The sequence below is a fragment of the Sceloporus occidentalis genome, unplaced genomic scaffold, assembly GCF_023333645.1.
Source record: "Sceloporus occidentalis isolate IW3139 unplaced genomic scaffold, rSceOcc1.0.p SCAF_57, whole genome shotgun sequence".
NCBI lineage: Eukaryota > Metazoa > Chordata > Lepidosauria > Squamata > Phrynosomatidae > Sceloporus > Sceloporus occidentalis.
In genome coordinates, this window is record NW_028317037.1 from 2,089,989 (window position 1) to 2,104,273 (window position 14,285).

A 14,285-nucleotide genomic window follows, 5' to 3' on the forward strand; every position below is an offset into this window, starting at 1 on the left:
CTGATGCCCAGAGAATTACACCACAAGGATTCTACTTTAACTGATATGACAACACTGTAGGGAATCCCGCAGGCTTTGAACATTTGGAAGGGATACTTGGAGTTTTCTGCAAGAACGTTCTAGTGCCGACTACACTACAAATCCTAGGATCCCGAAAGATGTAGTCTGAACAGATAAAGCGGAATCAAAGGGTTCTTTCAAACTACACTGTTACAGCACTATTTCATTTTTGAGTTTTAATGCCTACATGCTATGAAATGGTGGGATGTGTAGTTTGGGAGGCACTAGGTCTCTCTGGCTTGGATTTCTAAATGCCTCTCTCTATGCTGCAAATCCCGCATGGATTGGGGTTAGCTCATCCCCACATGAAAGAGCCAGCCTTTGGGGACTGGAAAGTACAGAATGGCCTCTTTGGTCTGTCTCCTTTCCCATCCTAAGATGGGTTTCTGAGGACAAACCAGTCTTTATTTTTTGCCTCTGAAGAACATCATAAGCCGATTCTCCTCCTTCTGCCATAAGCTCACCTTGCGCTAGCCCTACTAAGCAGCCAAATAAGCCAAGGTTCTAGAAAAAGTCCAGCGAGCCCTGTCATTGTTCTCTTTGCAGCCCAGCTTTCCTTCCTTTCTGGGTCCTGTGCTGCTAGATTGACCCAAGCTTTCTTTTAGAGCTGTAGCTTTTGGTATAAAGTTATCAAAGGGGAGTTTAAGACGCTTCAGTTGATTCCCAGTTTTTTGTCTAAAAGTTCATACACTGAGATAACAGTATGGGTTGTTGAAAGGCATTCTTTGGCCACAAAGTCTGGAGAGCATGGTTGCTGTTCAATATGTTGTTTCTTCTCAGCAATGAGTAAATCCTCAAGGACAGGCTCCTCTGCCCCATTTGGCTCCAAGGATGGAAATTCCCCTGCGATGGCTCCAGGCAAAGAGACGGCGCTGTTGCCGGACGCTCTAGCTTTCCTTAAGCCGCGCGTCTTGTCTCTCCACTTACGGTACGCCGCTTCCAGCTTCGTTTGCAAGGCGTTTCTGAGCGTCCAGGAGACTAGGAGCGGTTTGGACACAGTTTAGAAGCGGTTTAGTCGTCGTTAGGCAGAAACCCTTGAAGTGTTTGTGCAATGACTGGGCTCCAATCAATGGAGGTCTTCTTCAGGCAGTAAAGGGAGGTTTATGCAAATGCAGAATGACATCACTGCTATGGAAGGCTCTCTTGACCAATCAGAGAGCAAGATAAAGGATCTTCTGGAAGCTTCCGTGAGAAGGAGATATAAGGCCTGAGAGACCAAGAGACAGTTGGGGGAATTGTGTCGGTTGGAGAGCGAGAGAGAGAGTTAAAGAGCGGATCTTGGAAGTTAGTCTCAGAATTGGACGCTTAGTTTTATTTATTGTTTTAATAGCTTGTATGAATTAAATATTATATACTTACAAATATTGTACCTGCAAGACTCTTAATATCTTGTATGACTTATATTTCAGTTATATTTTGCTATTTATAATAAATACCTCCTTGGAGTATCTACTACTTGACGCTCCTTTTACACGCGTTTTGGCTTGGTTGATGCTTGGGAAGATCAGTAAAGAAGGAGAAATAAGGTTCCTTAACCGGTCCCAGTGTAGGTTAAGGGAAACCCTTTTATAATTCACTGGATGATGGCAGCGGGATTTAAGGAATTTAAGCGTTTGCTGGACTAAAAGCCATGATGTCTAAATGTCTAATTAACAATTTGTAAGCCACTCTGATAGCCTTTTGGCTGAATAGAAAGGTATAAAATTATTATTATTATTATTATTATTATTATTATTATTATTATTATTATTACAGGGCCGCAGTTTGGCTGCTTGGACCACCGGAGATCATCACAGTGAGTCAGTTGGAAAAGCCCATCTCACTCCAGAAAATAAAGGTACTTGAGGAGTTTGCATTCTACGTCTTTCTGTAATAATAGCTACAAAACTGATCATAGCATTTGGGACATTTAGTTTTTTAAAAACAAATATGGCAGATTTAAATGCTGCTTTAAAACCTCTTTCCATCTGCCAGCTTTGTGCTGGTTTTGGGGGGAAATGAGAAAGTGTTGGGAGGGAGGGACTGCCAACAGAATTAGGAGATGCATTGCAGGCTATGGACAATTTGAGGTCAAGTAAGGTCCAAAACACACGGCAGCAATAGTCCAGTTTGAGAGCGCTTTAACTGTCCTGGCCCAGTGCTAGGGAATCCTGGGAATTGGAGTTTATTGTGGCACCAGAGCCCTCTGACAGAGAAGACTCAATGTCCCACAAAACTACATCTCCCACAATACCCTAGCACTGAGCCAGGGCAGTTAAAGCAATCTCAGATTGGATTATTGCTGCAGTGTGTTTTGGACTTAGGTGACCCTTGGCAAGTCACACTCTCTCAGCCTCAGAGGATGGCAATGGCATCCCCTCTCTGAATAAACCTGCCAAGGAAACCCCATGATAAGTTTGCCTTAGGGTTGCCATAAATTGGATTAGACTTGAAGACACACATGAAGAACAGAAAAAAGTCTGCTATTATTTCTCAGGTTGTACATGGGAATGGGAGGCAGTGTGGTACAGTGGTTTGAGTGTTGGGTTACAACTCTGGAGTCCAGGCTCCAGTGCCCCACTCCTCCATGAAACCAGCTGGGTCCCTTGGGCAAGAAGTCACACTCTCTCAGCCTCAGAGAAAGGCAATGGCAAACCTCCTCTGAACAACTCTTGCCAAGAAAACCCCAGGGAAGGCTCCCCAGAAGTCGGCAATGACTTAGAGCCACTTCACAAAAAACTACAAAGCCTCAAGAAAGAGCCAGTGTGATTTAGTGGCTGGACCATTAGACTATGACCCTGGAGCCCAGGGTCCGAATGCCCTCTTGGCCACGGAAATCCACTGAGTGACCTTAGGCAAGAAGTCACACTCTCTCAGCCTCAGAGGGAGGCACTTACTAAACCACTTCTGGACAAATTTTGCCAAGAAAAGCCTTCAATGGACTTCCCTTAGGGTCACCATAAGTCAGAAACAACTTAGAAGCACACAACGACAACAAGAGCAGTAACAGCACTAACACAAGGCAGCTTGGGAGAAAAGAAGGAAGGAAGGAAGAAGGAAAGTAACAAAGAAAGAAAGAAAGAAAGAAGACTTGGGAGTTGTAGTCCTCGGTTGAGAGGGATTGGAGTGGCCTTACTGCAGGGCAGGACCAGTGTTGGGAAGAAGCCTTGAACTTATTTCCTGGCATGTTTTACCAAAATCCATGGAATCCACCCCATATTACACGGAATATTCAGTCAAAATCCCTTGAAAGTTCCCGTAATGTTAATAATAACAATAATAATAATAATAATAATAATAGGATTTATTTATATTTTTATTAATATGGTGGATCTTTAGCAAATAAATGTAAACCTAATTGAATAAAAATAATTGTAACTTATTTCAACTCTCAAAATTACCATTGGACCAAACAAAGAATCTTTCAGTCCTTCTAATACATTTAAGATACTTATTTGGACATGAAGGGGGGACAGGAAGATTTATGCAAAATAGAAACGTGTTCAGCTGCAACCGCACTGCAGAAATAATCCAGTTTGACACCCCTTTAATTGCCCAGGCTCGGTGCTATGGAATCCTGGGAATTCTAGTTCTGTGAGACATTGAACCTTCTCTCTCAGCAAACTCTGGTATGATAACAAACTACAATTACTGGGACTTCATAGCACTGGGCCATGGCAGTTAAAACGGTATGAAACTGGATTGTCTCTGGAGTGAAGATGGAGCCTGAGTTGGTTCTAAGACACACTGCAGAAATAATCCAGTTCAAGACCACTTTAGCTGCCCTGGCTCAGTGCTAGGGAACCCTGGGAATTGTAGTTTTGTGAGAGAGAGCTCTGGTGCCACAATAAACTACTATTCCCATACATCTGAGGAAGTACGCTTAAGTCTAGGAAAGCTCATGCTGCCAACTTTTCTTTTAGTGAGTCTCAAAGGTGCTACACGATCTATCTATCTATCTATCTATCTATCTATCTATCTATCTATCTATCTATCATCATCATCATCATCACCATTATTATTATCATTATTAAATTCAAATGCAGCTGAAAAAGTGGACTTAAATTGGCAATGCTGATATACTGTAGAGACTCTTTCTCTGGGGCTGTGATCTGGAAGCATGGAGGCAATTCCCTTGTCAAATCAGGGAATCCTGGGAATTGTAGTTTGTTGTGACACGTATGTATATATACAGTATATGTATGTGTATATATGTCTGTGTGTGTGTGTGTGTGTGTGTGTATATATATATATATATATATATAATGTGTGTATATGTGTGTCTGTATGTCTCTGTGTGTGTGTGTGTGTGTGTGTGTATATATATATATATATAATGTGTGTATATGTGTGTCTGTATGTCTCTGTGTGTGTGTGTGTGTGTGTGTATCTGTGTGTTCAACTGAGGACTCAGAGAAGGTTCTAGAACATACTCCATAGTCACAAACAGCACACAAAATGGCTGCCAGAACACAAAATGGCCGCCAGTGTGGCTGGGGCTCCAGGGTCCCTCAGTCCCTCCTGCCTTGTTCCATATTAACTGCAGGAGGAGCCTGTGAGGGTGGGGCAGGGGGCGGGGCCTTCCAGCTCCTCTGCTCCCATTGGCCAGATTAAAGAAGGGGAGGAGCTTCTGCCTCTCTATTTAGCTCTGCGCGCGGAAGAGTGAGTGAGAAGGGGACAGAGAGAGGGAAGGAAGGAAAGAGAGAGAGAGAGAGAGAGAGAGAGAGAGAGAGAGAGAAAGAAAAGGAGGAAGGAAGGAGGCAGAGAGAGAGGGGAGAGGGAGCAGAGGGACAAGGCCTGGAAGTGGTAGGTTTCACTACTGCACTGAGGCCTCCAAGTGCTGAGCCAGAGGTGGCCATTTTGTGTTCTGGCAGCCATTTTGTGTTCTGGCAGCCATTTTGTGTTCTGGCAGCCATTTTGTGTTCTGGCAGCCATTTTTGCTGCTTGTGACTGTGGGGAATAATATTCCGGAACCTTCTCTGAGGCCTGACTTGAACAGAGGCCTCTCTTTCTCTCCTGAGGCTCCAGAATCAGAAGGAGGCCAGGCTCCTTGGGCCAAAAGGAAGGAAGTGTGTCTCTTTGTGTGTCTTTTGTGGCTCTTTTCTGAGAGGGTTTTCTTATTACACAGCTCTGCTCCTTCTGGGGAACATGGGTTTAAAAAGGGATCAGAAATGGGGTGGAGAGTTTTAATACAAGCCTTCTTCTTCTTCTTCCTCTTCTTCTTCTTCTTCTTCTTCTTCTTCTTCTTCACAAACATTGGGTTTTGGCTTCTAAGAGGAGGCTAGTCCCCCAAACAAGGCCAAAAGTGGCTCCTTTGGGAGGTTTTAAAAGTCTCCCCAGTTTCCTTATTTATAGATTTTTAGGCAAGAAGGCAGGAGACAGACCAGAATAACTCATTTTACCAAGAATGAAACATAAAACAAACAACAAAAATAAGGATTATAGACTAAAACAAACTACTTAATTTTTTAAAGGAAAACCATTATTAGGAGGGTAAAAACAAGACATCGGTGCTTCTATCCTTTTACAATCGACTCAGGATGTATCTGCACTGCAGAAATAACCCAGTTTGAAACTCCTGGCTCCATTCTATGGAATCCTGGGATTTGTAGTTTGTTGTGGCATGAGAACTCTCTGGCAGAGAAGGCTAAGGGTCTTAAAGGTAAAATCCCAGGATTCCATAGCACTGAGCAGTTAAAGCGGTGTCAAAGTGCCTTATTTCTATAGTGTGCATGCAGCCTTCTTGTGAAAGGGGCTGATGCTGGGGAAAAGCACTGGGGACCTCTGCAGGTTTCAGCAGATGGTTTATTTATTTATGATGCACTGATTTCACATCTATCTATGGGGACATAACCAGGGGCATCTCTAATTCCCCATCCCCTAATCCCCCCCCCCCCACTCTAATAAGGCATGGAGTATCTGTTGAGTAGGGGAGCTGAAGTAAATCTATGCTAGGTCCAGGGAGCTTTGTTTGGTGCAGAGGGAGGAAGGGGATGCCCACCTCTGCATTGGGCCAAACGAGGCATATGTCACCTGCGTATGTCACCAGCAGGATGCTGTTCTTTGTGTCTTTGAGTGCTGCAGGATTTCTTGCCAAGTCAATCCTAATCCTGGTCCCTTTTCTCAGGACCTTCATCTTGGCCTCCTTATACACGGCTTTGGGCCTCTCTTGCTAGAAGTGACCCAAGTGCAGGACAACCAGGATCCCCCTGCCCACCTGATGGCCGAAACAGAGGCCAAGCAGAGGGAGTCGGGCTCCAACAGAAAGAGGCTCCTGAGGTACAACAGCTCTTTGGTAAGTTGCCATCCTTACTAGTAGTTTCATCTATGTCTGGTCCGGCTCATGAAGGCAAGCAGAGAACATACTGTCCCAGTTTGGCAGAAAGAGTCCTGGGTAATCCTCTGTCACCTCATTTTTTCAGGGGCTTATAAAATGTCCTATTTCTCTCTCCTCCTCCCACTTTCCCCATTCTCCTCAGGTCAGTTCAGTTGCTGAAAAATTTGTTCCAAGTTCAAATGAGTGTTCATCCCTTCCACTCAAAAGAGGGGAGAAGGGAGGAGAGGAGGAAGCAGGGTCTTGCCCTTGCCAGGAGACGGAGGCAAAAGCAAACTGCGGTACCCTTCCTCGCTTGTGTGATCTTTATCATACAACTTTGTCCATCTTGACCACGTTCTGATGTTGCTTAGCCACATGTGTCTTGCTTTCCCCATCTGTGAAATGCTGGGGGATATGGGAGAATATGTCTAGGCCTAAACTGAGGGTGGGCCCAGTGGCCCTCAAACCCAGAGCACTCCCCAGAACTGTTTTTAACAATGAAATATACCTCTGAAATTAGGTGAGATATGGCTAAATGCACTATAATTCATTGGTGACTAAATGTACTATACATGTTGGGATAGTCAGTATCCTAATCAATCAATAATATTCCAGAAATGGCCTAAATTATATTCTTTATTATATTGTATATTATATTGATAGGATTCGAGACAAACTGGATCTCAAAGGCTGCAGCTTTTTTCTGGCTTGCAGAATTTAAAGTTTATTTCCTGGACTAAATTGTGAATTGTTGAAAAATAATTGCAATGCACCATGTGTTTTCCTCCGCTTTTGTTTAGTCACTCTCTGGATGAGGGCTATTTTCTGTTGCAGGTGACCTTTGCGGATGTGGCGGTATATTTCACCGAAGAGGAATGGAAAATGTTGACGAAGAAGCAGAAACTTATGTACAGTTCCGTTATGATAGAAAATTATGAGAATGTGGCCTCTGTGGGTAAGGAACCTGAATCCATTGCCCTTCCTGTGAAGACTGAGGGCCCTTTCATAATCTACTGTCAGAGCGCTATGATTCCCCTTTAGAATGATAGAATCAAAGAGTTGAAATAGACCACAAGGACCATCTGGTTCAATCTTCTGCCATGCAGGAACAGACATTCAAAACACCCCCGAGAGATGGCCATCCAGCCTCTGTTTAAAGACCTCCAAAGAAAGAGACTCCACCAAACTCTGAGGGAGTATATTCCACTGTTGAAGAGCTCTTACTGTGAGGAAGTTCCTCCTAAAGTTTAAGTGGAATCTCTTGTCCCTGTGGCTTGCATCCATTGTTCCATGTCCTTTTCTCTGGAGTAGCAGAAAGCAAGCCTGCTTCATCCTGAATATGACATCTCTTCAAATATTTGAACAGGGCTGTCATATCCACTCTTAACCTTCTCTTCTCCAAGCTAAACATATCCAGCTCCCTAAGTTGTTCCTCAGAGAGCATGGTTTCCAGATTGTTCAACATTTTGGTTTCTTTCTTCTGGACATGCTCCAGCTTCTAAACATCTGTTTGAACTGTGGTGCCCAGAACTGGACACAGGATTATTGCAAGTGAGCCCTGACCAAAACAGAATAGAGTGACACTATTACTTTCCTTGATCTTGACACTATACTCCTATTGATACAGCCTAGGATCACATTGGCCTTTTTAGCTGCTGCGTCACACTGTTGACACATGTTCAACTTGTGTTCTACTACCATTCCTAGTTCCCTTTCATATGTAATTTAACTGTCATAACAACTTCCTGTGGAATCTTGGAATTTCTAGTTTTAGTGAGGCACTATTGTTCTCCACTTTGTAAGGATTCTCAATATCCAATCCTAAACTGCCAATTCTGGAATTTTGTGGGAAGGAGCCATGGAGATTAATGCTTTTTGCCTCCAAATGGTCCTTATGCCATTCCTGATCAAGTTTCCTGGCTTTTGTAGCCCCTCTTCCAGCCTTTTTTGGCTCTGAAGAGGCTGTTTTAATGCTCATCCCTGGCACTTGACCCTCACTAATACCAAAAACCAGGTATCAGACCCCTTGTTCTGTCTTTCCTAATGCATTAGTTGTATATTGATTGCCCTGCCTTTCTCAAGAAATGAACCTCAAAGTGTCCCTTTTATGCATCACACTCTCTGGATGTGTGTCTGTGATAGAGCAATGGAGGCAATGTGAAAAACAGAAAGGCAGGAAAGAGATGCTGAGGGTTAAATGGTAAAGCAGTGCAGATGAGCAAGAGGGAAGGTTGGATATCGGAGGGAGAAAGGGAAGGGGATCAAGCCTCTGGGAGCCAGGAGGGGAAGGCAGGAGCAAAGCCAGGATCGCCTAGCTCTGTGCGGAGAGGAAGGGCCAGGAGAGAGGCCTTGGGGATTGGGAGGCAGCCACCAACCATTCAGATAATAATAATAGGTTTTATTTGTATTTACTTGTAAAATAGCCACAAAACAACAATAGCATCTTTTTACACACAGTAAAAAAACAAGTTGCTTAAAACTCAATTCGGGACAAATAAAAACATTGTATAAAATGCACAATTGTGATCAGAAGTGGGATTTCTCCTTAAGTTTTTTTGCAAGAGGTCGGGTGGGTAAGCCTGCCGGAAGGGATCCGTCTTAAGTGCTTTCTTGAAAGCATCCAAAGTGGTGATAAGACGGATCTCCTCCGGCAAGTTGTTCCATAACTTGGGGGCCATGGCTATGTACGCTCTGTGGGAAGTTGTTCTTAGCCTGACCTTTGGGTAATCTAATAAAGTCTTCCCAGATGTTCTGAGAGTATGGGGCAGATTGTGTAGGGAGAGGCCTTCCCTCAAGAAGCTCGGGCCCAAGCCATGTAGGGCTTTAAAAGTAATAACCATCACTGTGTATTGCACCTGGAAGCTAATTGGCAGCCAATAAAGAGATTTTAGAACTGGTGTTATATGGTCTGACCTAGATGTTCCGGTGACCAATTTGGTGCAGCATTTTGAACTAATTGAAGCTTCCGAACTTGGGACAAAGGTAGCCCCTTGTAGAGCACTGAACTTAAGAACTGAACTTGAAATCAGGCCCTTGTTTTCATACATATTAAGGGTTCCATTTAGCAATTATAAGCAATGTCTATGAAGAGAGGAAAGAGTAACACAAAAACTCCTTTTTCTCTAATGTTTCTTTTCCATCCTAAGCTTGCTTAGCTCCGTGGTTGATTCCAGAAACCCTTTGTCACTCGAAATGCTGGAGTCTGGGGAGGACACTCCCAAGAGCTATGCTTTTAGGGGAATTTCATACTTAGCCCAAAGGAGAGATTGGGGCAACAGTGACCTCGGGATTCATCCCAACTATAGCAGGCCCAGAAGCACACAGAACTCCAGAGGCATTTCAAATAGGTTTTTGTGTTTTATTTAGGGGAAAAGCAAAATACACGCATACACAGACATATACACATATAGGTGTTTACACACACACACACAAGAACTGAGTAACAAAGGTGGGAGTGGCGAATACTTTGAGGCTTTGCAAATGGTAATACATTGCCTAGATGGATCTTGATTCCAATTGCTGAGGGTCCAGAAAGGGGAGAGAAGTCAGTAAGTCCTGTGGCAAGTGGGGCTGGCGAGTGTAGTGAGATGTACACCAATGGACTATCTGTCTGCAAGTGGACTGAAACTAAAGAACAGCCGGTTGGGGCTGATATTTATACTGAAGTCGTTGCTTGGGGGCAGAAACCGAGCATTCAAAAAGGTTTAAATTGCTTTAGGATGTTTCCTGGGTGGGGAAAGAATTGTCTGAAACTGAAATAAATGCAATGGGTGCTTGGTGAAATACTTCAGCCAAACAGGATTGTCACACTGGCTCTTAGGTCCTTCTTGGATCTGAATTCTGATCCGATTCACAAGCCAGTGTATAGCACAGTCTGAAGGCGACACTCCCAGAGCTCAACAATAACACAGCAGAGTACAGAAGCAAATCTCCAGATATAGGCATTGGCAATGCACAAACCACTTTCCACACTTAAAAATTACTCACACACAGTTGATTTGCTCAAAGTCCTTAGAAGTTCTTTATCTTGAATTGCAATATAAAACAAATATTTACCAACTTTCCTCTCTGACTTCTATCCATTTCACAATCTCTTACACACCCAACTCCAACCCACACCAATCCGCATGTGAGCTATATACTGTATTGGCTGTGAGTCATATCCTCGTGCCAAACAGCATGAAGTGACCTCTGCAGTTAGCTTGCATCATGCCATGTGCTCTGACTCAACACTCTATGGCAGTCTCACAGGAAATGATGCCACTTTTCAATTGAAATAGTTTTATATACATTTAATGGAATATTTTTCAACGACCTGACTATCTCCTTCCACTGATTTCCTCATGGCAGTTCCCCTTCAATCACTTCTTTAGTAGCTCCTATGAGTAAGAATACAGTCATTATATGGATTTGGGGGCATCTAGAACAGGGTCATGCTCAGGTCACTCACACCAACTTTGTTAGTTTAATCTCAAATAGGGAGGGGTGAACGTGGGGCTAAATCTTGGGGTAACACATTCCTCTCCTAACACTGATATTCAGTTTTGCCTGTCATTGTCCTCCTTTACAGAAGAATTTGTCAGTCACAAGAAAGTCCACACAAGAAAGAAGCCATACAAATGCCAGCATTGTGGGAAATGTTTTTCTTCCAAGTCATATCTATTGGCACATCAGAGAGTCCACACAGGAGAGAACCCAAACAAATGCCAGGATTGTGGGAAATGTTTTTCTTCCAAGTCATATCTATTGGCACATCAGAGAGTCCACACAGGAGAGAAGCCACACAAATGCCAGCGTTGTGGAAAATGTTTTTTTTGGAAGTCAGAACTAGTGAGACATCAGAGAGTCCACACAGGAGAGAAGCCATACAAATGCCAGAGTTGTGGGAGATGTTTTTCTTCAAAGCCATACCTATTGGCTCATCAGAGAGTCCACACAGGAGAGAAGCCATACAAATGCCAGCATTGTGGGAAATGTTTTTCTTCAAAGTCATACCTATTGGCACATCGGAGAATCCACACAGGAGAGAAGCCATACAAATGCCAGCATTGTGGGAGATGTTTTTCTGATAAGTCAAGCCTAGTGAAACATCAGAGAGTCCACACAGGAGAGAAGCCATACAAATGCCAGCATTGTGGCAAATGTTTTTCATTGAAATCAAGCCTAGTGAGACATCAGAGAGTCCACACAGGAGAGAAGCCACACAAATCCCAGAAATGAACTGACATTATATTTGTCAATAAGCAATACTAAAGAATATATTTTAAATCCTGTGGTGATAAAAAAGGCCCTTGTAATTTCGTGTGTTAGGTTTGTGTGTCCATATGTCTCTTTATATTTTACAATTATATTTTGTGGAGTTGAGGTTTTAATTTCCATTAGTATAGATTATTGCTTTAGTTTATAAATTTGAGTGGGGATCATGGTGGTGGAATAGGTTAGTTAAACAGAGGGGTGGGATTGGCTGCAGCTGGTTAGAATAGTTATGGGAATGAAAGCATTTGGAATTTGTTCGATGTTGGCTGAAGAAAGTTGGGGACAGGTATTAACAGAAAGGGCTAGTTTGTGAGAATGGCAAAGGGGGCTTTGTTATCTGTGGGACATAGACTGTGGGAATTGGAGGGGGGCTAGGTTTGGAAGAGGGTGATGTTTTAGGTTTTGGGGTTTTAATGTTTGGTTTGGGGAGGGCAGCTCTGACTTAAACACTGAATTTCTGATTATGTGTTTGCAATAAAGTTTTTGTTGTTTCAACACACTGGACTCATTGGTGTACAGAAATTCTGCATTTGCACAAAATGTACCCTTTCTTCTCTCCTCAGCCCTCAGCTCCATTCTCAGCCATAAAAACAGAGGCAAACACACATATATACTCAGAGAGACAGAGCTATATGTACAAAGCAGAGCCTTCCCAGCCTTTCCCTCCTGAGTCCAGCTCTGCAGCTTGGGCTCCATTCCGGAAGGAAGGAAAAAAGGCCGTAGTCCTTCCCTTCTTCCAAAGGCCGCCAGCGGAATAAGCAGCAGCAGCAGCAAAGGCCTTACGATCCCTGCACATGCTGAGAAGGGGTCTTTGGGGCATCTGCGCATGCAGACTCTCAGCCCCTGAAGCTGCTCTAAGTGTGGGAAGTGGGGAGAGCCCTCATTCATTTGGGGGAATCTCATGGTTCTGGGATCACGCTGAAAGGGCCTTGGACCCCCTTGAAGCGATGTATGTTAAAAGAGGAGAAGGAAGGAATAAAGGAATGAAAGTGCCAAGGGAAGAGAAGCATAAAGGGACTGCTGAAGTTGGGGGGGGGGGTTGGATCTGGGACCTATTTCAGGCACCTTCCTCCCGGAACCCATTATTAGAGCCTTCCACAGCTCACTATGATACTTTAAATGACTATTTCACAGATAATATCTCTCAGATAAGAGCCAAATTGGACATCAGCATTATTGCAGAGGCTGTAAGTGAGGTGTCCATGAGTAAGATCATACTGGATCAGTTTGAATCTGCGTACTGAGGATGTGGACAAGCTCCTTGGAAATGTGAAGAGGAGAACTTGCCCTCCCGACCCTTGCCCTTTTTATATCACCTGAGATATATCATAGATGCATCTCTTAGTTAGGGCTATTTTCCATCATGCTTAAAAGAAGCGGTGCTACGGCCCTTTATGGAAAAGCCCTCCCTAGATCCCTTGGAGATGAACAATTACAGACCGGTCTCCCATCTTCCATTTCTAACCAACATAATTTTGAGGGCAGTTGCTCTTCATCTCCAAGCGTTCTTTTTCAAACTGGCCTCAGGATGGGATACGGAGTCGAAACTGTTATGGTTGCCTTAGTAAATGATCTTTGCTTCAAGGTGGGATGTAACTTACCAAACCTTAAGGTGTATTATTATCCAACTTGTCTCAAATGGTTAGAAGAATGGTTCAAATTAGAAAACAAGAATTTATTGAATACAGAAAAAGCTGACCTGAATCTTGGTATACATGCATATATGTGGTATACAAAACCAAAAGATAATGATACTTTTAACCATCATGTTATAAGAAGATCATTGCTTAAAGTATGGTATAAAATGAGAAATCAATTTTGGGTGTCATTGCAAGAAGCCTATTACAATAGAACAAAGGACAAAGATACTCCATGGCTAAGATATGGAGATTTAATAAACCAAACACCAGAAGGAAAATACAATATGAAATCTATGGAAGAACTTAATGAAAGAGGAAACATGAAGGACTGGTTTTTATAGAACCAATTAAACAATCGTTTTAAGGCAGACAATAAATCTGGGTTAACGATGGATATCAATGAAATAGATGAAATTATGATGGACAAAAAAGGTAAACACATATCCAAATGTTATAAACTATTCAAAGAAAGAGATCTAGAAGATGAAATTATTAAACACAGCATGGTAAGATGGGCACGTGATATAAATAAAACTATAAGTATAGAGGAATGGGGAAAATCTTGGAAAGGAACAAATAAATTCACTCTGTGCCAAAACTATAAAGGAAATGATATCAAAATGTTATAGAGGTGGTATCTAACCCCCCAGAAACCCACCAGATATACAAAACTGTCAATACTAAGTGATGGAAATGCGGGGAACCCGAGGGAAGCTTCTTTCATATTGGTGGAGATGCATTAAAGCTAAAGGATTCTGGCAAAGGATTCATGGAACCATCCAAAACATTCTGGATATAAATATTCCCTTTGAACCAAGTGTAGTTTTACTAAACATGACACACAACATAAAGTCAGTAAAATACAATAGAATTGTTTTATATATGGTCTCATGTGCAAGGATCTTATTTGCTCAAATTTGGAAATCTACAATTAATCCTTCTATCAAAGATTGGTTGATTAAGATACATGAAGCTAGAAATATGGATGTAGTATCTGCCTTACTAAGAGGGAAATCAAAAGGATATTTAGAAAT

At 42.8% G+C, this 14,285-nt stretch overlaps 1 protein-coding gene across 1 annotated transcript in view; it reads right to left on the minus strand.

Annotated features, from left to right (window-relative positions):
- The window catches only part of LOC149287686 (uncharacterized), a 56,095-nt gene that overhangs the window by 26,270 nt on the left and 15,540 nt on the right, over nucleotides 1–14,285 (minus strand). Inside the window, exon 3 of the mRNA XM_089492550.1 lies at nucleotides 1,420–1,430. Within this exon, the coding sequence (XP_089348676.1) occupies nucleotides 1,420–1,430 (11 nt within the window). The remainder of the gene's footprint in view (nucleotides 1–1,419; nucleotides 1,431–14,285) is intronic.